Here is a 26,036-nt window from a genome sequence, read left to right as displayed (position 1 = left end):
GGATTTATTAGAGATTAACTCAAGGCTGAGCATGTTGAATAAAAACTGCAATCACAATTCAAAAGAATTCCGCTTTAACCATTGTACAAATAAGCTTATAGCCAGAACCCATCCACGTGACCCTGCCCTTTTAACACAGCCAAAGAAATGTTATTTCTGTGCATGGTTAAGGTAAACCAGATTACATTTAGCTTCCTTGAAAATTAAACTGGAAGCTAACATGTTCGTTCTTTGATCAGCTTATGTTTTATCTACAGTATTCTATGGAAAATCCAGCTGGAGAATTAGTTTCGTTTTCCTCTTATGAAAATGTGTGCCTTTGGTTTCCAGTGTGCAGTTCTTGGCTGATTTTCATAAGCCTGCTTCATTCCTCTTGCAGATTGTTACTCATTTTTCATTTCATATTCAGCCCTTGAAGGAAATAGTTGGAAATACAGTAGATTATGATAAAAAATTCTTGCAATCTTTTACACATATTTTTTTCTTGCATTACAAAAAAAATTATATATTTATGTATATATCTCTTATATATATATATAAAAATGAGTTTCTGTCTGTCTGGACGTCTGTCTGGACATCTGTCTGTTCTTTATGCTCGATCAAACGACTGGATCGATTCTCACCAAATTCGGCACACAGGTACATCAGGTGTCCGGGAAAGTTTTAGACCACGTCTCAGCTCTCTGGGACGTACTGTTCCTGAGATATTCCCAAAAAATGACCTGCATTAGCCAATACAAGCCCCCAACTGGCATACACATGGTCACATGTCCCTTATCAGCCAATAGAAGTTCGCACTCCCTTAGTCTCCACATACACACAGTTTTACTCCAGGTTTCCATAACAACCCAGCCATTTTTCTTCAGTGCTGTAAGTCAGCTTTGTGGCAGGCGCAGCACTATGAAGTGCCTTTGCGCTGTGACATTAGAAGAATTTTGATATCTCTGACTTTTTAGTCTAACCAGACTGTCTATTACTCTGTAATTCCTCTAGCGCCATTCTATGGAAAATGTAGGTTTAAAGAGCACACCAAATGCTTGAAATAACTTCTTTATTAACTTCAACTTTTCTTCATATATGACACTGCCGCCTCCTCAGCAGATAGTCCATGTACATAACACGTATTGAATAAAGTATCATAAAATGGCGGTATGCATAAGATGGTGGCTCAACTGTTCAATCTTGTCATTCAACATAAAATAGTAGATAAGTTTCTCTCTTGAGTATCTGTACTCCAACTTTAAGTTATTTAAGCACTTTATGATCTCTCTGAGGATCTCTCTAAGGTATATCTGAGGTTTAACTAATAGTTCACTTGCCTAATTTGGTCGCAATTTGCAGTATGCAGTTAGCAGTAACTATTTGCAGATTGGTTGAGTATGATCTGGTATGGTTGTATGCAATTTGGATTGCAATATGGAATTTGAATTTGGATTGTGAACTTTGTAGTTTGCAATTGGTGGAACTGTAAGTAAACACACATATAACTGGTTCAGTATACAGTTCTAATCACTATATTAACAGTAGGAACATTATATAACTGTTTTAAATACCTATTTTGGCCTACCATAAAACACAGCTCTTAGTGGAGTGAATGTCGGTTCAGCTTCTCTCCTCTGGTGTAATGATTCTAGCAGCTCCTGCTAGGGGGATTTCCCACACAGACTGTTTGTGAGACTGGCTGTGATTGGTCAAAACTCCTGCTGTGTGTGAGGCTGGCTGTGATTGGTCAAAACTCCTACCCAGCAACAACAGTTTAACTCTATGTTTTCTGTTGTTTCTGCTGTGTCATTGAGCTTACCTCACATCCATATAATGAATCTTAAAGGCATACTATCTTTTCTGCTTCTGTGAAAACAATATGTAACAGTTTTATGACATCCGAACATGAAGTCACTGTAAATAACTCTGCTTTTGTCTTTAACACACAAACATAGGACCTGTATTAAGGTTATTGGCAGGTTTAGTTGTATAAACATATAAGCTATATTAGCAACCTAGGACAGGTCTTAGCTGGCCAGCTACACTCCCACCAAAATTACCTATAATTTAATGTTCTTAGTGGTAGGACTTAAACATGAATTTGAGGAATTTTCCATCAGGTTCTCAACTTCCAAGTGTCTTTTTTACTTTCAAGTAAAACAACTAACTTCTGTATAGGACGTTCCAGCTTGAGTGGAGTAGTGAGACATTTTTCCTTTTTGTCAAGTTTTGAATCTACTATTTGTCTCTCCCACCTTGGCCTCAAATTTTCAGGTATGGGTTCATCCCATCCTAACTTCTGTCTGCATAATTCTTGCAGTATTTCTCTTGCTTTGAGGATCACTGGGGCCAAGAATCCTAATGGATTATATATAGAAGCCACTGCGGAAAGAATGGTACGTCTAGTTGCAACTTTCTCTTCAATAGATACTTTAAAGAAGAATAGATAGATACCGTACTTCAAAGAAGAACTTGTCATTCTCTACATTCCATCTCAATCCAAGTACGTTTTGAACTGGAAGATGATCATAATTGAGATATACATTCTTCATTGTTGATGCACGTTCAGAGTCACTGATGGATTGCAGTACCAGTTCCTCTTGCGCATAACTCTTGGCTTTCTTTCACTAGTTTGATTGCAGATTCTGTGGACTCTAGACTTATGAGACAATCATCTACATAAAAGTTTTTCTTCAGAAAATTTGCTGTTGATGGGCATCCCTTTTTATTCTGATTGGCCAGGAACTTCATACCATAATTGGCGCAACCTGGAGACGATGCTGGTCCAAACAAGTGTACTTTCATTCTGTATTCTGCTGGCTCTGAATCTGTATCTCCGTCCTCCCACCATAGAACTCTCAGGAAGTCTCTATCTTTATTTTTCACATGAAACTGGTGGAACATCTTTTCAACGTCACACATGAGCACTACGGAATACTTTCTGAATCTACAGAGTACTCCAGACAGAGTGTTTGTAAAATCTGGTCCTTTTAGTAGATGATCATTTAATGCAACACCATCGTACTTTTCTGAGCAATCGAATACTACTCTAATCTTATCTGGTTTCTTTGAGTGGTAAACACCTTGATGTAGGATGTACCACCACACTTCTCCTTCTTTAGGTTGGTTATTAACTTTCTCTGCATGTCCTTCTTCAAAGATGCCTTCCATGAATTTCAAATAATCATTCTTGAGTTTGGGATCTCTTCCCATCCTTTTCTTCAAACATTTCAATCTTGCTAGGGCAAGATTTCTGTTATTTGGAAGACAAGGTGAAGGTATGGGCATTTCAAGATTACCTTTTTGATTCGGCTGAATACTTTCTTCTAGAGTGTGTACAAACTTTATGTCTTGGGATACACTCTTTTCTTTAGAACTTATGTCTGCAAAGTCGGATTCAAGGATCTTGATTACTTTTGCTTGAATTAGAGTTGGTAACTCTTGGACAGATATTCGATGACACAATCCTGTCACCTGTCTTGAGTTTGCAATCTGCTGTTTTTCTCCAACAACACCTCATCCTAGATCAGTTTGAACAGCGTAGGGTTCACCCTTTCCTCCTGTGATTACCTTTCTTGGTACCAAGGCTTCGGGACAATCGTAACCTATCAACAGTCCAACACCAAACTCCTTCAGCGGGGACATTTCATGAGATTTATTGGCTGTTTCACAGGCAGGTATGTGATCTCGATCTAGAGTTATATTGTCTTTTGTATAAGCTAGAGGTATATCTAATGTGAAGTTTGAATGAAGTCCTCTAACTCTCAGTCCTTTAACCCTTTGACTGTTCACTAATGTGTCTCTCCCCCTCATTGTGGTCAGTTTGAGCTTCACTGGTTCTGTAGCCACTTGTAATTTCTTGCAGATTTCTTGATCAATGAAGGTGACGTCACTCTGGTCATCCAGTAGCACATAGTCTCATAACTTCTTGTTCCTCCTTTTAGGATTTGAAATGCAACCTGGTACAACCATTGATATGCCGTTGCTTTCTCCTTCCCTCACTCTGCAAGAGAATACTGATACTTTCTTTCCTTCCTCAGTATCTTTAGGTATTGAGGATTTATCTTTCTTTGGACATTCTTCATATAGTGGTGTAGGATGGCGTCCTTTGCAAATGCTGCATGTGGCCTTTTTCTTACACTCCTTAGTGTGGCCTTTTCTTAGACATCCGAAACACAGTTGGTTCTCAAGTGCAAACCTTTTCTTTTCATCTGGGGACTTCTCCTTTAATTGTTGGCACTTGTGTATGGAGTGGTTCTCTCCACAGAACATACACTTGAAGGTAGTCTGAAGATTTGTCGGTTCTGTCTCTCTACTGATCCCAGTAGTGACTTTGAACTTGCTCTCGTAGGTCTCTAGACCTTTAGTTGCTGTGTTGGTTGCAAAGCGAGTTGCTCTTGCGCGTCTTATCTCTCTTGCAGGCCTTTCTTCTAAGGATTTTAAGACGTAAGATTATGTTACTGGATTACATGCTATCCTCGCTTCCTTATTGACAAACTCAGAGAACTCTTTAAAACTTGGAAAGTTCTTGCCTAGATCTAACTGTTAAGTCACATAGCGATTCCATCTAGAAGCCACTTCTTCAGGTAGCTTAGTTAGCATCCTGTGGTTTTCTAGGTAGTCGTTCAGTACTTCCAGTCCTTGAACATGTGGGATGGCATTGCTGCATGCTTGCAGGAAGTCACCATACTCTTGGAGTCTGAAGTGTTCTTTAGGACCTATTTTAGGCCAGTTATTCAATTTCTCTCTAAAAGCTATTTGTACTAAGAAAGGATGACCATATCTTGCATTTATTTTTTCCCAAGCTTGCTTGTAGGCTTCTTCGTCTTTTATATAGAAGTTACCTTCAAGAACTTTCTTTGCTTCCCCACCAACATATCTCTGAAGGTAGAATAACTTGTCAACTGGACTGAAGCAATGATGCTCAATGATCATCTCAAAACTTGCCTTTCACTCTATGAACTTCAGTACGTCTCCTGAAAATACAGTAGGTTCTGGAGCAGGAAGTCTAGCTAGGACTGTTCTCTATTGTCTTGCTGGGACAATGGTTGTAATACTCTCATGAGAATTACCATGACATTTAGGAATAGAATCATATGGTTCTATTTTCTCACTTAGTTCTAAATTAGGTGAGTCCCTTTCTTTATCTTTTCTGGTAGAGATAGAGAGTAAATTAACACACCCTTTTCCTGACACTGGACTAGGCCTCTCTTTGTCTTTCTGAGCAGGGATGGAAGGATAATAACGTATTTCCTGTGCTGGAGAATTCCTTCCATTCACCTGGGAGTATGTAGGAAAGTAGAAATCTGCTTCTTCACTTAGTACAGCTTAACTTCTTTTTGCCTTTCCAGACTTTTCAATTCAGCTTCTATTTGATGGCGCTGTGCCTCCATTTCAGCTTCCATTTGATGGCGATGTGCCTCCATTTCAGCTTCCATTTGATGGCGCTGTGCTTCCATTTGACAGCGCTGTGCCTCGGTGACAGCTTCCATTTCAATTTCTGCTCTCTTGACAGCAAGTTGTTCAGCTAATTCCTTTCTTTCGGCTGAAGTATTTGAGGACTCTGATATATGGGTGGCACTTCTGCTAGCGAAGGAAGTCACACTTGAGATTGTGGTTCCCCCTAAGGACCTAGAATAGTCTCTCATAAAAAGCTCATTTATTCTACTTCTTGCTTTAACTTCATCATAATTAGCTGCAGATGAAAGTTCTCTCATGAGCTTTACTAAGTCTTTAGTGACTTCAGTACATGTGTCCATGTTCCTTACAATATCCTGGGAAGGTGTTGTAAACGACTGCAGGTTGACATATGCTGCCATAAGCTCTGATTCAGATTCCTCTACCGTGTTTACCATATCACTCAAGTTCTCTTTTATACTTTCTTGCTTTAGCTTTTTACGAATATCTTTAATGTATAATTTCCACTTGTCATACATTCTGGTGAACTTTTTTCCTTTCAGTGCTGCTTCTTGCTCCAAATTTTCCTGCATCTTTGGGGTCGGTTTTCTGGCACTTGATGAATGTCTTAGTTCATCTGCTTGGGCAAAAACATTAGAAACTCAATATATCCTGCTAATAAATTTTAGACAGTAATGATGACAGAAAAATATAATCTAAATGGTTTATTTTGCTTCCAAAGTCTGAATCATTGTCACACCTCACTCACGTCAAAGTGTACTGTAGGATGATGGGAGAATAATATTGTAAGGTATATGTGCTGTATGTCCATATGAGTAAACCTCTGGATTGGAAACAGAATTAGTTTTTGTGTCCATTCCAAAAGCCATTTTTGAAAAAAAACATATTACACAGTGTTCTCGAGCAGTGTGGACATTACAATTCTTAAGTTAAAGTTGCAGTTCTATTAGAATCCTGCCTGTAGAGTTTTCTCAGCTGTTCTTCTTCTAAAACTAACATTCAGGGATCATACAGTCACCAGAGCACTAATTAATTAATGATAATGGTGTGACAAAGTAGTGGACCTAATAGGGTAACACGTAGATATAATAGCTTGTGGTGTTATTCTATAAAATGCCCTTGCTCGTGAAATATTCTCGTTACACATAATGACACTTGATAGAGTCCCCTGCAGTCTTATAGCAAGGTGATATATTTTAATGCTAGCTTATAAAAGCTAGCCACAACCTTTAAGATTAGCTAAATCTGGCTGAAAACAGATTGTAATGAAGATGAATGAAATCACTTAAAGATGCAAAATCTAATACTACATAAAATACTATGGGGCACATTTATTGAGAACGGCGTTTTAGACACCGGTCTTAATAAAGCCCTGCACTGGCGGTGGATCAGCTGCAGTTATGTAGAGGCATTGGCCTCTACATAACTTCGGCGGATCCACCACCGCTTCTAAATGTAAGACAACTTCCTAGCTGTCTTACATTTAGAACATTTTCTGCACCTAAAACAGACCTAGAATATGATAAATGAGACGGGCCTCTCGATCCATCCCCTTTCCCACCCACACCACACCCACTTTTTTACACCTAGCGTGAGCATGAAAAAGATGCAGATTGCGGCGCAAAGGACCTTTGTGCTGCAATCGGCGCCAGAAATACGCCTAATATAGGCATATTTCAGTTTAATAAATGACCCCCTATATACATGAAATAGACAAAGTCAATGACAGTGGTACTGTGTCTAAAAATTAGACTAGATGTTAGTTACTAGAGACTGCTATTATTTGCACTTGCAATATTATACCCATTAGGGAAGATTTTGATTGCATGGCACCTTCATGATTAATTCAATTAATATATTAAAGTGGTGGCTCAGCTTTTTGGACTTTTTTCTACAATTTCTACAGTAGCCCGTTGTGCTTGTTAAAAAAAAATCACATACTTGCCTTCTCCCCACCACTCTATTCCAGCTTCCTGGCTCTCTTCAGTGGTCTTTCAGTACCCATATCCTGTAAAATTACAGACCGATGGGGTCACAAGCAACACTATAGCCAATGACTGTTACTGCTAGGTCACGTGCTGTTTGGGAAGATGTCACCACTGAGACCAGTCATTGGCTGCAGTGGAGAACGTGACCCCATCCATACAAAAATTTACAGGATGTAGACCACTGAAGGGAGCTGGAACAAAACAACACCTATGTGTAACTTAAAACTGTTTGGATACCTTTAAAGGGGTTACCGAGAATTTATATTGAGGACCTATTCTTTGTATAGGTCATAGATATCAGATCGGTGGGGGTCCAACACCTGGTGTTGGACCCCCACTGATCAGCTTTTAAAAGATGCCGGCGCTCCATCAGCACTGTGTCACTGTGTCCACTTCCTAGGCCATGTGATGTCACCGTACATTGGTCATATGGTGTAGTTACAGCTCAGACCCATTCCATATCAATGGGGCTGAACTGCAATACCAAGCACAGCTGCACTTACCAGAGCTCCGGTCAGTGATTCCCCGAAACAGCAGGGGTGCTGGGACTCAGAATCTGCCTATGTGATAATGATGACTTATCTTGAGGATAGGTGATCATTATCAATTTCTGGATAACCATTTAAAGGGAACCTGTCACCTCAAAAAAACATCCCAAGCCAGCAGCAGTACCTGAGAATAGCCAGCAGCGTGTTTGTAACAATAATTTTCTTCCTGCAGGCAGATGAAGCAAAAGCTGTAAACTGTCTTTAATCCCCTGCCGGCTCGCTTCTCCACACATGCTTGAAGTCACGGGGCAGCGGCCTCCTTGCTTCAAGTCACGGTAACCACGCCCCCTTCCCTGCCCCTTCGCTGTGACTGACAGCCGGCAGTTCGGCCAAGCCAGCTAAACTGTTGTGCATAAGCGCTGTCAATCACAGTGAAGGTGCAGGGAAGGGGGCGTGGTTACCGTGACTTGGAGCAAGGAGGCCGCTGCCTCCGTGACTTCACGTATGTGTGGAGAAGCACGCCAGCAGGGTATTTAAGAACATTTTTACAGCTTTTGCTTTATCTTCCTGCAGGAAGAAAATGATTGTTACAAACACGCTGCTGGCTACTCTCAGGTACTGCTGCCGGCTTGGGGTGTTTTTTGGAGGTGACAGGTTCCCTTTAAGCTATTAGATAACTGTACTAAAATTTAAAAAAGGCATACAATTCTGATTCAGATTTCTGGTATCTCACAGGACCTTCAACACATAATAGTGTTATTATACAATTACATAAATGGCAAACTTTTGGAAAAGAGGATTGGCCAAGTTTGAGGGTTTTGTTCCAAAAGAAAATATATTGTCGTGATAGAACATGTAAAATGAATATATGTCAGTATAAACACTGGGTCATATTTACTAAACCCATCAAATATTTACACAATGTAACATTAGACCACACATTTTTACGATCCGCCACATTTCTCATAGTGGCTAATACCGTAAAATAAATTTGGTGCATTTTGCTAGACATTTTACACACTTTACACTACCAATTGGTTTGCTTACTTTGCATATAAGTTGGTGCATGTTTCCATGTTTGAAATAATATGCCTTCTTGCTGAACAACACCTACTTTTCTAGTACAGCAAGAAAACTGTCTAAAACATGTCATAAATTCACATCTGTGTTGTAGCACAACGCTTCAGTTTTGTCCCTATTCATTGTCAATGGGGACAAAACCGTGCACCAGAATGCATTCCATTTCGGTTTGTTGCATTTCCATGCCAGACACAAAAACGCTGCAAGTAGCGTTTTTATTTGCGGCATGGGAAACAGAGGAAGCCGGATCCGGCACAAAAAACCTTGTAATTCAATGAACCTTGTAATTCAACTTAATCTTTCTGAACTGATGCAGCCCATTTTATCATTATAACGGAAGCGTTTTGCTGTGGTTTTGAGATGCCATGCTGGATCTCGAAACTGGACAGCAAAAATGCAGATATGAAAGTAGCCGAATTCTACTATATTTAGCTTAGTAAATCTTTCCATTGATTGCAAGTCTCAACAACCGAATCATTACAGACATATTGTACATGAAAACAGATAACTCTTATTCTTCTCTAAATTCTATTTAGAACAAGGCCAACTATTGCCTTGATGCCTTCTATTTCAGGGTCATTATGATAAATTAAAAACTGTCCTTGATGTATTCACGGATGGCACATTAATTGTGGCTGCTTAAATATTATTCATATTTCATGCTTTATTTCTTATGTTAAATACTTAGCAAGATTACTACAACCTTGTTCTAGTTTGAATATAATTTCCTCTATTGCCATGTCAGGAATTGTGTATTATTCTATTAATTTTGGCAGCTGCCCTTAACCATAAACACTACTCCTCATTCTTGTGAATATTCCAGTTTGGACAACAATTAATTGCATGTGTCCAGTAGTAAAGCTGTGCTGGGGTTTCCGGTACTCGAGCATCCGCTGCTGTCATAGGAAGAATGGTGATGGGAATGCTAATTTTAATTCAGTACAGCATTGAAGACATTAATTGTTTTTCAAAAGTTTATACTGTAACTTTTATCATTGTTTTGTATTTTTTTCAGACAAAAAGACATAAGAGATCAGGATGTGAGTCGGCCAAGTTCTTCCTTGAGTTCTGGGTCAAAGATATATGGAAACAATTTATTATCCTCAGAAAAGGAGAATACGAGTCCAGTGCCAAACACTGGAAGTACAACTCCAACACTTGGCAGACGGCGTATCTCACCAGTAGAAGAAAAGTTTTCACGTTCTTCATCCGCTCTTTCTGAGTTTTTAGATGAAGTGAGGAAGAAACGGGCTTCTGAAAAAGATCAGTCATCAATGGTCATGGAAGATACATCATCACTACCTATTTACCGGACAACTGGTGCTTCGTCCCTCAGAAGATGCACACGGCTTAATGATGATGAGGAAGATTTTTCAGTTACTCTGAGCAAGCTTTCAGATGAAAAACCTATGACTGGTCAAGGATTAACACGTTCATCAAGCCTTCGTTGCTTGCCATCTGAAAAGTCTGACCCAACATTGTCCCCTGCAGTTAAGCGCATAGCAAGATTTGGTTCTTGTGATTCTCTCAACCAGCTTCCGAATAGTGTAGGGGTTAAGCAAACATCTTTGGAATTAGGAGTAGATGGTGCCAATTCTTCATTAAGACCAAGGCCATGGAGACAATGTCTTGAAACGCCACTGGAGGAAGTTGGCGAGAACAAATTTGGGAAACAACCTCTTGTTTTCCAAAATCGGAGCTTTTCTAATTTGTCTGATCTTGGAAATGATGAAAGTCCATCAAACTTGAAAGTACCCAGTCTCAGTTTTGAAAGGAAATTAACAGATGATTCTGATGACATCCTTCCTGCTCTTAGAAAGTCACATTCAACTCAAAGTTTGTCCAGATCTTCCAGAAGAGATGGTCAACGTCCACTCAGTGTTCATTTTGGTGATCTTCCATCACATGAACCAAGCCTTTCCACAGGGGGATTGAAAAGTGTTTTAAAGAAAAGTTCAAGTATTGGGGAAGATCTGGAAAATCTGTCTGATTCATCATCATCTACTGGCTCCGTTATATCCTCCAAAAGTGCAGATAGTATTAAAAGTCGGCCCCGTGTGCGAAGAGTGGATGGAGAAGGATACTCAGGGAAGCCAGCAACAACAGAAATCCCCCAAGAATATAAAAGACCTGAAGCAGAAGGAAAAGAAGATGATGTAAATAGCATAATGATGAAATATCTACGAAAAATTGATGAAGAGCAAGGTAAATCTATTGTCAAAAGTAAAAGCTAACTACCATTTAATGTCTAGTGCCTGTTTAATTATAATCCTAAGTTTTACCCTGCTTATATATAATTTAAAGGGTACTTTGTACATTGTGTGCTATATAAATAGCCTTGGTGTGCACCAAAGCACCCTTTGCCTGCTGTGTAGCAGCTGCTACATTTGTACCTTTATAGGTACATCAAAAAAGGAGAGAGTTCTTTACAGTTAAAGTAGTCAAACTCTACCAAGAGGTAGCAATTGCAAATATATTACCTTTACATTCATATCACACTTACAGTTTGTCATCTAATATATAAAGCTGAGTGTATGTATGTGTGTATGTATGTATGTCCGCTAAAGGAATCCGCAGCTTCGCATTTACAATCACGAAATTTGGCACACAGGTACATCGGGTGTCATTAACGGTTTTAGACCTCAGCTCTCTAGCACGTACCTTTCCTGAGATATTCCCAAAAAATGCATTAGCCAATAGATGCCTGGTCACATGATCCTTTTCAGCCAATAGAAGCTCACAGGCCCTTAGTCTCCATATACACACAGTTTTAAACAAGGTTTCCATAACAACCGAGCCATTTTTCTTCACTGCTGTAGGTCAGCTTTAAAGGGGCAGGGCACTGTGGATGACACTGTTAAGGGAGCACTGTGGAGGTCACAGTTCAGGGGCAGGCCACCCTCAAAAGATGGACTTAAAACCCTCACCCCGATCCTGTTAAGCCATGCCCCCATCCGGTTATGCCACGCCCCCGCCCACTCCACAGCCAGCGGGGATTAAAAAAATGAAGGTAAAAATCTACTTCTGTCAGCTGCAGGGGTGGGAGGGAGGGTGACTTTCTTCCTGCAGCTCACGCTCAGACAGCACAATGCTGCTGTCTGAGAGTGACCTGTTCAAAAAGACATCCCTGTGTCGGTCCAGGCCATGTGCCGGACGAAGGTCAGGGAGTATGAAAAACGGACTGTCCGCCTTAAAACCGGACCACTGACTACCCTAGGGTCAGACTGCTGTGGAGGTCACAGTTAAGGGGACGGTCCACCATGGAGGTCAGTGTTAAGGGGCAGATTGCTGTCAAGGCCACTGTTAAGGGGACGGGGTGTTATGGAAATCACTGTTAAGGAGACGGGATACTGTGGAGGTCACTTATAAAGGTGCGGCTGCTGTGGAAGTCATTGTTAAAGGGGTGGGCCACTGTGGAAGTCACTGTTAAGGGGGCAGGATGCTGTGGAGATCAATGTTAAAGGGGCGAGTGCTGTGGAGGTATCTGTTAAGGGGGCAGGGAATGGTCAAGGTCACAGTTAAGGGGGTGGTCTGCAGTGTTAAGGGGCGGGGTGCTGTAGAGGTCACATTTTAAGGGAACGGAGCTCTGTGGAGGTCACTGTTAAGGGGCAGAATATTGTGGAAATCACTGAGACTGCGTACTGTGGAGGTCACTAATAAAGGGGTGGCTGCTGTGGAGGTCACTGTTAAATGGGAGGGCGCTGTGGATGTTACTGTTAAGGGGGTAGTCCGCTGTGGTGGTCACTTTTAAAGGGGCGGGCACTGTGGAGGTCACTGTTAAGGGAGGAGGGGACTGTGGAGGCCACTATTAAAGGGGCAGCGGGGTACTGTGCGGTCTCTGTTAAGGCAGCAGGGTACTGCGAGGTCACTGTTAAGGTAGCGGGGTTCAGTGGAGGTCACTGTTAAGGGAGCGGGGTACTGTGGCAGTCACTATTAAAGGGGTAGTCGCTGTGGAGGTCTCTGTTAAGAGGGCTTGTAATGGTGGAGATCACAGTTAGGCTACATTCACACGTCAGTATTTTTCTATAATCCGATTTTCTGTCCGTTTTTTGCGGATCCGTTGTTCCTGAAAATGTTTCCGTATGTCATCCGTTTTTTGCGGATCCGCAAAAAACGGAAACATGTATAAATTTCAATAAGCAAATAAAGTTGTTTGGATTTCTTGAAAAAAAAAAATAAAAAATATTAAAATGTAATTTCCAGGAACGGATTCCGTATAAAACGGATGACATACGGAATGACATCTGTATGTCTTCCGTTTTTTGCGGATCCATTGACTTTGTATTGTACCAGGATCCGATTTTTCAGGAAAAGAATAGGACATGTTTTATATTTAAACGGACATGCGGAACGGAACAACGGAAACGGACAGCACACATTGTGCTGTCCGTTTTTTTCCAGGACCCATTGAAAATGAATGGGTCCAGATCTGGTCCAGATCTGTTCCTGAAAAAACGGAACAGATCAGGAAAGAAAAAACGGACGTGTGAATGGACCCTTAAGGTGACTATAACCTATGGTCAGTGTTAAGGGGAGGCTGCTGTAGAGGTCAATCTTAACGGGGTGGAGTGCTGTAGAACTCATTGTTAAAGGGGCAAGCTGCTGTGAAGGTCAAAGTTAAGGGGGTGGGATGCTGTGGAGGTCCCATTTTAAGGAGACGGGGGTCAGTGTTAAGGGGTGGGGGGCTGTGGAGGTCACTGTTAAGGGAGCAGGTACTGTAGATGTCACTGTTATAGTGGATGCTGTCGACATCTTCTAACGACACACACAAACATTAAATAAAATAGATGAAATATACCCCAGGTCCTTCAGCTAGTTAAGTTATAATTGATATTCTGACAAATTATAGTTTAATGGACACTTCCTTCAGGAAGGGCATTTTTTTAACTTAAAATTCGTCGAAAACATATTTTTTAAAATAATTTTTGCCTGTTTTTCGTCTTCGTTTCTGCAGTACAGTTGCCACAGAAAATTAAATACAGAATAATGTCCTTCTTTAGCAGTCACTGCAGAATGATAAAACCTCTATATAGATAGAGATCCCATGGTTGACAAAGACCCGACTAGAATTATGGGTCAAAAGGTTCCTTGTACATGTATACGTGTTCTGGCTTAAATAGGGTAGAACTTTGGAATTTGGTGCTGCTCCTTTTTTCTATGGATTTAAGAGGAAAATTTAGGATCGCTTCCATTGCACACGTGCATCTGTGATATAAACTAATGAGCATTGCCAGGTGCTGTTAGCTGTTGCATAGTTATTTTACTGCTGCTGCAATAAAAAGATGTTATCTGCTAGTATAACAGTAGACTGTAGAATTTGGATAACAGTATGACAGCTCTCTTGTTCTTTTGATAGGCGTGGATAAAGCATTTCACTTATCACTGTAATATCTGATGCTCTAATTTAGTCTGTACAGGGATATTCTCTGGCCACAGTGAATGGTCTGAACAAAAGATTCAAGCCCAGAGAGGTGACATTTCGTCTTTAAAAGACATCAAGCTTAAAATAAACTGCAGTGTGAGATAGCCCCCGCTTGTGACATTCCATGTGTATGTATATGAGTAGCTGTATTACATAATCTGTAGAAGATAAAAACAGCGCCACATAGCGCAATCACACCTATACCAAGAAACAGAGGCAGAGATGGAGTACACTTAACTTCTGAGGTTGTACGAACAGGCAGAACTCTGTGATAAGCATGTGATGCAGAGAAATACTGGCTGTAACTCGGAGTTTCACTGGACAATGTAGCAATTGCTAAGAAAAGAACACAAATGCAATAGCACTCTGCAACCAGCACTCCGCCCTGCCTCCATGCTGGATGTTGAATGAGGCATTGGTGTACATTTTGGCCAAAGCGTAATAAGCCACTCACCACGTCAAGGTCGTCCGGTGCCGGTTTTAAAGTCAGTATAAAACTGAGTCTACTTCTACAGGGCCTACCAGTAGCCATTTGGCTCCAGGAGAAGTATATAGTGGGCTCAGCATGCATGTTGGTACTTGCATCCCTGGATCCGATGAAAGCTGTAACGGCACCGGACGGGGTTAAAAGCAGAGTGTTAGGGACCACTCATAGAGGTGACCTTGACGTGGTGAGTGGCTTATTACGCTTTGGCCAAAATGTACACCAATGCCTCATTCAACATCCAGCATGGAGGCAGGGCGGAGTGCTGGTTGCAGAGTGCTATTGCATTTGTGTTCTTTTCTTTGTATATGTATTTCGCCATAGTGATGTGCACCTGCATACAGGGTTGTGCTGACTGAATCCCCCACATTTTTTTAATGTAGCAATTGCTGCCTATGAAATCCAGTAGGAAAATAAAGAAGAAAGTCTCAGTCGCTGCCATTGGAGTAAATTAAAGGGCATTTTAATAATCATAAATAATTAACAACAGTAGCAAGGCCACATGTTTCAACACATGACTTGTCTCATTATCATTTGGCCTGTTAACCCCTTTGGGTCTTTAAACATGGTGCTCAGCAACGGAGTGAGCACCATAGCCGCCGTGTTCCTGCTTTTTCACACGACACCATGGGCTAATGTCTGCAATCGATGATAACTTGGTGATATATACAAATAACCTGGCCTGTCTGTTTTCGTAACTACTTGCATTCACTATATACAGTAATAACAATTTTCGAGCATCTATGCTTATAATGCCTCATGCACACTACCGTATGTATTTTGCCGTTCACAAAAAACGGATCTGCAAAAAATACGGATGACATCTGTGTGCATTCCGTATTTTACGGAACGGAACAGCTGGCCCCTAATACAACAGTACTATCCTTGTCCGTAATGTGGACAATAATAGGACATGTTCTATTTTTTTGCGGAACAGAAATATGGACATACGGAAACAGAATTCACACGGATTAACTTCCGTTTTTTTTGCGTATCCATTGAAATGAATTGTTACTCATATGGTCCGCAAAAAAAAACGGAACGGACATGGAAAGAAAATACGTTTGTGTGAATGAGCCCTAACACTCTCAATGGTGCCACTTGTCTATTGTTACTTCTAGAAGTTTATGAATAAATTGCCAGTAGTCTGCAATTAAGGTTTATCTGGGTGTTACCTGTTGGATGTGTGTCCCTGCATAGTCTGAAACAGACAGCACTGATGGGATAATGTCAGACTGTGCAGGGACACAGCCTCAACTGGTTACACCCAGTTGGACTTTATGGCAAACTGCTGGCAATTTGTTCAGAAACTTCAGATGAATGGCACAATGTAGGGTCAGAAGATTAGAGTCTCCAGAATATTCCATGGGGAATGCCAGCTGTTACTACAACAGACATGTCAGTAGAGGTGGCAGGTCTTCTTTAAGTGATGTCCACGCATTTTAAGACTTGAGAATAGAACCATAAACATAAGGCAGAGTAATCGACTATAGACCTACAATGCTCCAGGGGTCAGAAAAAGTAAGTGCAAGCCTACTTTTCATTTAAGTGTAAGACCACCAATTTTAGACACCCACAGGATTTACAATTTCTGTATTTTTTACATGTCTAACATTAGAATTATCCATGCCATTATATTGTTAAAGCTGGTAGGGTTTGCTGATATTAGAAAAAAAACTTGTCAGTTTTGTTTTCAGAAACAGCGCCACTATTGTCCATAGGCCATGTATGATATTGCTGCTCAGCCCCATTAAAGTGAATGTAGCTGAGATGCAGTACCAGAAGCACCCCCTAAACAAGAGTCGCACAACTTCTGAAAAAAAAAGGGTTCTTTTTTTCTAATCTCCGAAACTCGTTTATGCAATGAAAGCCATTGTATGGATAATAGATATACTGAAGTCCAAGTGGCATCAGTTTTTGATTTCACTAGAGGCAGATACGTCTTTGAGATGCAGGTAAAGAATGTGGCACACTACACAACACACACAATAGCCACCACTGAAAACTTTAGAAGTATTTGTTTCTATTAGAAAGTGATTTTATGTCTTACCTGACTGATATTTTCCATTTCTTGTCCATCTCATTAAATCTGTTCATTATCTGCAGCCGGCTGACAAAAGCCATACTGCATGCCTCATTAGCCCACAGTAAGTTCACTTTCTTGGCACAGGCTCCTACAAGACTTGCATACACCCAAATACTAAAGGAGCCATAAAATGTATCCGATGTATATTATACTATATTAATAGGTTTCTAGAACAAAATGTCACACTTAATTCTGTAAAGCTACAGCAGGAGCTAAATGTTCCAGATCCATTGTTTGACAACATATTTCCGACTTTTTCCAGTTAACTCTATGTGGCATTTCTTATTTAGTAAAAATAAATGGTGATCTCTGAATTAAAAACTCAATCTCACTTGCCTCTTTTCCGAAAGGATCTGTAGGTTTATAGCACCTGGAGATCAGTAAGATATATGTTGGTTATCCATAGAATCAATTTAAACAGGTTTCATTTACCCATTCCCTGATCCAACTACTCTATACTCCTCATTAATTTACTGGCCATTATCATCTACATGAAGAGCAAGGTTGAGCTCCCACTTGAAGCACTGAGGTTGTATTAATGCTATTTGTATCTCGCTAAATATTCCTCTTTGTTCTAGGATTTTTTTTCCATTCCTTCCTTCATTAGCTTCTACTCTAGTTTCTATTATGTGTCCTACCCAGCTGCATTATTTTCAGTTTATATATACAGTACAGACCAAAAGTTTGGACACACCTTCTCATTCAAAGAGTTTTCTTTATTTTCATGACTATGAAGGCATCAAAACTATGAATTAACACACGTGGAATTATATACATAACAAACAAGTTTGAAATGACTGAAAATATGTCATATTCTAGGTTCTTCAAAGTAGCCACCTTTTGCTTTGATTACTGCTTTGCACACTCTTGGCATTCTCTTGATGAGCTTCAAGAGGTAGTCCCCTGAAATGGTCTTCCAACAGTCTTGAAGGAGTTCCCAGAGATGCTTAGCACTTGTTGGCCCTTTTGCCTTCACTCTGCAGTCCAGGTCACCCCAAACCATCTCGATTGGGTTCAGGTCCGGTGACTGTGGAGGCCAGGTCATCTGGCGCAGCACCCCATCACTCTCCTTCATGGTCAAATAGCCCTTACTTTCAAAGTTTTCCCAATTTTCCGGCTGACTGACTGACCTTCATTTCTTAAAGTAATGATGGCCACTCGTTTTTCTTTACTTAGCTGCTTTTTTCTTGCCATAATACAAATTCTAGCAGTCTATTCAGTAGGACTATCAGCTGTGTATCCACCTGACTTCTCCTCAACGCAACTGATGGTCCCAACCCCATTTATAAGGCAAGAAATCCCACTTATTAAACCTGACAGGGCACACCTGTGAAGTGAAAACCATTTCAGGGGACTACCTCTTGAAGCTCATCAAGAGAATGCCAAGAGTGTGCAAAGTAGTAATCAAAGCAAAAGGTGGCTACTTTGAAGAACCTAGAATATGACATATTTTCAGTTGTTTCACACTTGTTTGTTATGTATATAATTCCACATGTGTTAATTCATAGTTTTGATGCCTTCAGTGTGAATCTACAATTTTCATAGTAATGAAAATAAAGAAAACTCTTTGAATGAGAAGGTGTGTCCAAACATTTGGTCTGTACTGTACATATGTCTGGCTCCTTTTGTTGCACAGGTGTTGATGGTGAGGATTGTTGAAGAAGTTGCACAGCAGTAGGACTTCCAGCTGATTTTATTTACAAGGATAAGCTATTTCAGCACTGGTACATGTCTACAGTTTGACCTAATAAAGACACTAGCCCAGTGGCAAAATGCATTGTCTTTGTAAATGAATTCATCATCTAGAAGTCCTATTGCCACGTGGCTTCAACATTCCTTACCAGTAGTGCTCCTACAACAAAACGAGCATTTTTGTCCATATACAGTAGAAATGACTGTCCTTCAGTACCCAACAGTTGGTGAGAAGCGGGGCACTGAAGTGGTATCAATGCTAATTGGTTAACCAGATCAAGATCGGGCCATTAATCCCCCTGACCAGGTGCCTTTTCTGCTTTTTAGTACATGCATCTTTGGCAAGCATAACTTTTTTTTCTGTTCGATTATGTAAATCACTTTTGAGCCATTTTTTTAATGTGATATATGGGAATTTTTATGTCAGTTCTATTTTAGTATTTTTTGTTTTTATTTTTTTGACTCTGCAAAAAAAATTTTGGGATTATTTTTGTTAGAAGCAAAACAAACAACTAAGATACTTTTTGAAACAATGTCCCCTTTCCTAACTGTCATTTTAATAAAGGGGATGTATGAGTTATGGGTGCTGGGATAGCACTAGAAGCTGCCGTGTGGCTTGTGGTGGTGTTCTTATTATCTTTTATTTAGATTTTTGATTTTGTAGTTATTATTTTTTTCTTTTTGTTATTTTACACCTTGTGTTCCCAATTGTCATACGATAACATTGGGGGTCATTTAACATTTGTAATGAATAAAATTTTATGTCAGTGGCTCACCTCCTTCAGACCGTTGAATATAGGTGCTCAATCCTAGGCGTACCCGTTGCCTATGTAATTTAGTAAATAATGAAGGTTAAAATAATGGATGGCACACTAATATCTGGTGTCGCATGGATTAAAAACTTATAGACAGTTTATTCACACTTAATGTTACAAAAACATTAGAATACAGGATTATAAAATAAAGATTAAAAATCACACATATAGACAATATTGGTGATAATAAATATTCTATGCAGCAGTAGACAATATTCTACAGTATGCAGCAGTGGATAATATAAGCAACAATATTAGTAATAGCAGTGAATAGAAAGCAGCAGTATTAGTAGTAGCGGTCAATAGAAACAATAGCAATGGTGGCAATAATAATAACCGTATTCAAGTGGCAGCAATAGATAATGCAGAATAATATGGTATGGCAATAGCGATATAAGTCCAAAAAAATAAATATAGATCCAAAAGAATATGTGATATGATTCCAAAAAAAATTCTAATAAAAAGTCTCTCTTTAGTAGTCAGTTTCAAAAGTGGCCATTATATGCTGATTAAAATATATATATATATGTTGATTAAGATATATAGGCAGATATCCCATTCAGATATTTAATTATGAGGATAATAATGGAGACTTATATTATTCAGTCTTAGAATAACTTATTACTTATGGTATTTCCTTTGATAATGTGACAGATTGTAACGTTGTGATTCATACGTTACCATTCCATGATATGTTGGTAATCACCCTCTTCTGTGACGGCTCCTCTCCTATAGGCAGTGCAGCTAGATCGCAAGTTATCCTAAGACTTTGTTACGCAAAGATTAAGATTAACATTTTTTGGGCTAATTACTCTCTAACTGAGACTGACATATTAGCCCTAGTTACAGGGAAAATATAGCCCCCAGAAAGGCTCTACAGCCTCACTGAAGACTTAATCTGGGTCTGCTAAGATCAAGCAGCTTGTGCAAACACCCAACTCCCAGTGATCACATGGACTAGGAAGCATCAATGCCGCTTCCTCATCTGTATATACAGTGCTCATTGAGTGCTGTGTATACAGCAATTGGCAAGGCAGTAACATTTAAAAACTGTCCCTAACTTCTCTATGGGGAGCGCTGCTGTCATTGAGAATGGGCTCCCTGCTCCATTAGCTGCAGAATTAGTGTGCAGCTGCAAACTCTGCAACGACTTCCAGAAACAAGTGATTAGCGCCCGGATGTATATAGTCTACACATGGTCGGCAAGAGGTTAAAACCCTGGGAAATCCCCCCCAAAAGCACTACATAGTTTTGTTTTGCCTATTTTAGTGCAATCACTTCAAGTTTGGATATGTTCACATGTGCACACTTTTCGGATGTTATATCCTAAGGGAGCACCCCTCTCTTGTGTTTTATTCCACTATGTTTTTATAATTAAACAATACAAGACCTCTGACTTACAATACAGTTAGATGAGCACATTTTCCTAAACACTTGTCATAAAATAGTTAAGAGCTGATGAAATATTTCCATTCATGTATAAGATCAGTAAATTCCTCAAACATGAAAAATAAACATACTTTCATCTAAACTTTCTATGACCAAATTACAGTGGTATTTATGTCTTATCTTTATCCTGCAGCAAATTCATGAAACAGACATTACAGTTGCAAGTTTCTAAGATTAGCTTTGCTCTGTGAGTTGTGAGACTTGAAATTCTTGAAACACATAACCATCCCATCACAGGGAATTATCAATTGCAAGATGCAAATGGCCACAGTTCATTGAAACATTGTTATTGCTTACCCTTAATCCAAGTGAAACAAAGTAGGATTAAACGGTGTGCTAAAATGAATGCCATATTACTGCAGGCAAATATAGTCCTGTGTATGAGAGCATATCAGTCTTCTCCTAGACTTGAGGTCATGTTGGAATCCTGGATAATAAATTACACATAATGAGAGGTAATGTGACATAAAAGCAATTGTTCTGTTAAAGGTGTTATCCCACGAAAAATATTCTACAGTTTTCAAGCCAGCACTTAGATCTGAAAACTTTTGTACTTGCATGTAATAAAAAAATTTGTATAGCTACTGAGATATTAAATAAAATGTATATGTATAGTGACACTCAATACCTTACTTCTTTGACCGGCTCATTAAGAAGGCCGCACATGCTCTGTTTCATCTTTCAACTGCCTCCTGAGGTGTGATAGGGAGAGCATGGACACGCACCCTCAGCTGCAGCAGAAAAGACACTCTCCTTGAGCTGCCAGCTTGATATAAATCTAGCAGAGCAATAAATGACTCAATTATTAGGGGTACAGATAGGGCGATCTGTCACAAAGACCGGGATCGTCTAACCGTGTGTTGTCTTCCTGTCGCTCGAGTTCGACACATCGCGGATCGGGTTGATGGATTATTGGGAGGGGCTGGAGAAGATCCAGCAGTCATGGTCCATATCGGAACCAATGACAAAGTTAGAGGTAGGTGGAGCGTCCTTAAAAATTATTTCAGGGATTTAGGTCACAAGCTTAGGGAAAGGACCTCAAAGGTAGTGTTTTCCAAAATACTACCTGTACCACGAGCTACACAAGAAAGGCAGCGGGAGATTAGGGAGGTTAACAAGTGGCTCAAGTGGTGTAGGAAGGAGGGGTTTGGGTTCCGAATCCTGGAGAACTGGGCCGACTTCTCTGTCAGCTACAGGCTCTATAGTAGGGATGGCCTGCACCTCAATGGGGAAGGGGCAGCTGTGTTGGGGAGAAGATGGCTAGAAGGTTGGAGGAGTGTTTAAACTAGGGACAGGGGTAGGGTAATTACGTTATAGGATGGGAAGATAGTGCAGATAGAGACCGCGGGCAAGGTAATAGGAATGGGGGAGGAATGGAAGGAGGGACTAAAATAGATTAGAAGGAAAGGTATAGGGTAAAAAATATACATAAACCTCTTAATTGTATCACTTATGGTTACTGCGTCCTATTTGATTTAGATTCCCTACATATCTGGGTGACACCAACGACTTCCTCCTGGCACTTGAGGGTTTCCAGTGGCAGGATGGTTGGAGCTTGGTGTCCCTGGATGTAGTCAATCTTTACACCCGGATTCCGCAACGTGGGGTGTGAACGCAGTTCTTGAACTCATTGAGCATTCAGGGAGAGATCCTTTATTTAGTGAATTTGTAGAAGAGTCACTGTTATTTATCTTGGAGAATAATACGTTTCTTTTTAATGATCAATGGTATAGGCAAATTTTTGGGACTGCCATGGGGACACCTGTCTCGTGTACCTTCGCTAACATATTTTTGGGTAGATTCGAGGACAGATATGTCTTCTCGACGTCCAACCCATTCCTCAGTTCCATACGTCTATTTTTGCGCTACGTGGATGATATCTTCATGGTGTGGTCGGGGACACAGGAGCAATGCGAGCAATTTGTGGCCCATCTCAATGGCACGAACGACATGAACATGTTCACCCTCAATTTTGGGGGGTCGACCATCGAGTTCTTGGACGTTCGTGTCGTTATGGAAGATGGTGCCCTACATACCGAAGGGTATCGCAAACCCACTGCTACCAATACCCTACTGCCCCATGAGAGCTATCATCCACGTAGCGTAACGGAGTCAGTCCCTTATGGACAATTATTGAGACTCAGACGAATCAACAGTCAGGACACAGTCTTCCTGAGACAGGCGAAGGAACTGAGGGATAGACTAGTCCAGCGTGGGTACCCGCCAGAGCAATTGAGTATAGCATTGGAAAAGGTGAGGACTCACACACAACGATCATTGATGAAACGCAGAAAATGTAAGGAGGAAAATGATGCAGAGAAAAAGGACAGATTTGTGTTTAAACATAGTCCAATGGCAAACAGTATAAAGAGAACAATCTTGAATAATTGGGAGATTCTAAAAGCAGAAGGAGATCTGGGCAAACTTGTAGATCAGAAACCAATATTAGCTTTTAAAAGATGTCGTACATTTAGGGACATTTTGGTGCGCAGCCGCTACAGCGAACGGAAACCGCGCGGTTGGTTGTCACTCGGTAAGCTGGTTGGCAACTATCGGTGTGGTGACTGTTCCCTGTGCGGCTACATGTTTCAAGGCCGCCATGTTTTTTTTGGAGGCATTGAACATTGCGTGCACCAATTTATTAATTGTAGAACAACATTTGTAGTCTATGTATTGATCTGCGTGTGTGGATCCTTCTATGTAGGAAAGACCAAAAGATCCTTAATGGAGCGGGTACGAGAACACCGCAATTCAATTAAAACAGGCAAGGGACGCACTCGCCTCATCGAGCGCGTACGGTGTCAACATGGAGGGGATGCGAGCACCCTGCGATTTGCGGGTTTGGAACATGTTCCCCCATTATTGCAGGGAGGTGATAGACACCGTACCCTGCTCCAAAAGGAAGCTCGGTTTATTATTAAAACCGATGCCACTGGTTATTTGGGTCTGAACGAGCGTAATGATCTATCGGTATTTATTTGAATAGGGTGTCATACAAATGTGTCTCTTTTTGAAATATATTATTCACTGTAGGGAATTAGTAGCGGATTTTGTACCCAGCTCATCCCGTATGGGTGTATAGATATTATTCCTTCCATACATGCCAGCCTTTTGTCACTTCTCTATAACTTTTTTGTATTTATGCTATTACTGTTTTTAAATTTTGCACATATGTGTCTATGTACCTGTGTCTCGTGCGTGCGCCGCTGTTGCAGCGTCAAGGGTCATTGAGTGATGGGTCGGCTGAACCCTCCCCCAGATGACGCTAAAAGTCAGCGCACACACGAATCTCAGAGTGGATCAAACAGCTGGAAGAAGCTGTCACACTGCGAAACGGCCGTCGCTGTATATTGATGCTCCCTGTGAGTCTGCCCCTGGAATGTACCCTGCAATAAAAGTGTGAACACGGATGGTGAGTGCGGCTGATCTTTTCATCTTGCATCTTGTTACAAATCTGTTTAAGCCCTGCACCCCACTTTCCTGGATGGTCGTAGGAGGCCAGGACTGGGTTCCCTGGTAATTCAGGTGGGAGGACGGTGCCCTTAGTATCTCTCATTATATTTTTTCCTCTTAATTGTATGTATACTAATGCCAGAAGCCTGACTAATAAAACTGGTGAACTGGAATTAGTGATGTGTACTTTTAGGAGGACTATGACATAGTGGGAATAACTAAGACATGGCTGGATGATAGCTATGACTGGGCGGTTAACATACAGGGTTACAGTCTGTTTAGAAAGGATCGCAAAAAACAGAGAGGGGGAGGGACATGAACATGTAGAGTCACTGTGGGTAGAAATATATGGAGGCAAAAACAATAACAAAATATTTTTATTGTATATTAGTTTATTATAAGCCACCTAATATATCAGAGTCCACAGAAAATTTGCTACTAAATGAGATAGACGAGGCGGCAGATCATAATGAGGTCGTTATTATGGGGGACTTCAACTACCCAGATATAGACTGGAAAACCTGTATATCTCATAAAGGAAACAGGTTATTGGCAATAACCAAAGACAATTACCTTTCCCAACTGGTTCAGGACCCGACTAGAGGGACAGCCATACTGGACTTAGTATTAACCAATAGACCTGACAGAACAACAGATGTGCAGGTTGGGGGACACCTTGGAAATAGTGACCATAAAGTAATAACCTTCCAATTGTCATTCAAAAGAGTGTTTCTTCAGGGAGGAACAAAAAATACCAAACTTCAAAGCTAAATTTACTAACTAGTCCATTTACTAAATGGACTAACTAAGAGAGGCCATAGGCCTAAGTAACTGGGATAAAGTCCTCAAAAATAAAAATGCAGCCACAAAATGGGATATTTTTCAAAGCATCCTAAAATCTAATTGTGAGAGGTACATACATTATGGGAATAAGAGATTAAGGAACAAGAAAAAACTAATGTGGATACATAGAAATGTGGATATATAGAACTGTTAAGAAAGCAATAAATGACAAAAAGAAAGCATTTAAATCACTAAAACAACAGGGTAGTGAGGAAGCACTGAAAAACTATAAGGAAAAACATAAATATGTAAAAAAGACAAATATAAGCAGCCAAACTAGAGACCGAGAGATTAATTGCCAAAGAGAGCAAATCTAACCGTAAAATGTTCTGCAATTATATAAATGGTAAAAAGTATAAATCTGAAGGTGTCGGCCCTCTACAGAGTAATGAGGGAGGAGTTGCAGAGAGCAATGAGGAGAAAGCAAAGCTATTAAATATTTTTTCTTCACTGTATTCACTGAGGAAAATAAAATATCAGATGAAAAGCAGAATGTAAAAGTAAATTCCCCATTAAAAGTGCCCTGTCTGACCAGGAAGAAGTACAGTGGCGTCTTAAAAAGATTAAAATAGACAAATCGCCAGGACCAGATGGCATACACCCCCGTATCCTAATAGAATTAAGTAATGTCATAGCCAGACCCTTATTTCTGATATTTAAGGACTCTATACTGACAGGGAGTGTTCCACAGGACTGGCGCATAGCAAATGTGGTGCCAATATTAAAAAAGGGTCCAAAAACAGAGCCCGGAAACTATAGGATGGTTTAACATCCATTGTGGGTAAACTGTTTGAAGGTTTTCTAAGAGATGCTATCTTGGAGTACCTCAATGAAAA

General features: G+C 40.3%; 1 protein-coding gene across 2 annotated transcripts in view; it reads left to right on the top strand.

The window, feature by feature from the left end:
• MYO18B (myosin XVIIIB) overlaps positions 1-26,036 on the top strand; it is an 884,719-nt gene that overhangs the window by 849,945 nt on the left and 8,738 nt on the right. For both annotated transcript variants that reach the window (XM_040416566.1, XM_040416565.1), the window contains one exon: positions 9,972-11,161. In XM_040416566.1, the coding sequence (XP_040272500.1) occupies positions 9,972-11,161 (1,190 nt within the window). The remainder of the gene's footprint in view (positions 1-9,971; positions 11,162-26,036) is intronic.

This window comes from Bufo bufo, chromosome 2, assembly GCF_905171765.1.
Source record: "Bufo bufo chromosome 2, aBufBuf1.1, whole genome shotgun sequence".
Taxonomy (NCBI): domain Eukaryota; kingdom Metazoa; phylum Chordata; class Amphibia; order Anura; family Bufonidae; genus Bufo; species Bufo bufo.
The sequence above is the reverse complement of the archived record's forward strand: the minus strand, read 5'-3'. Positions and strand labels throughout refer to the sequence as shown.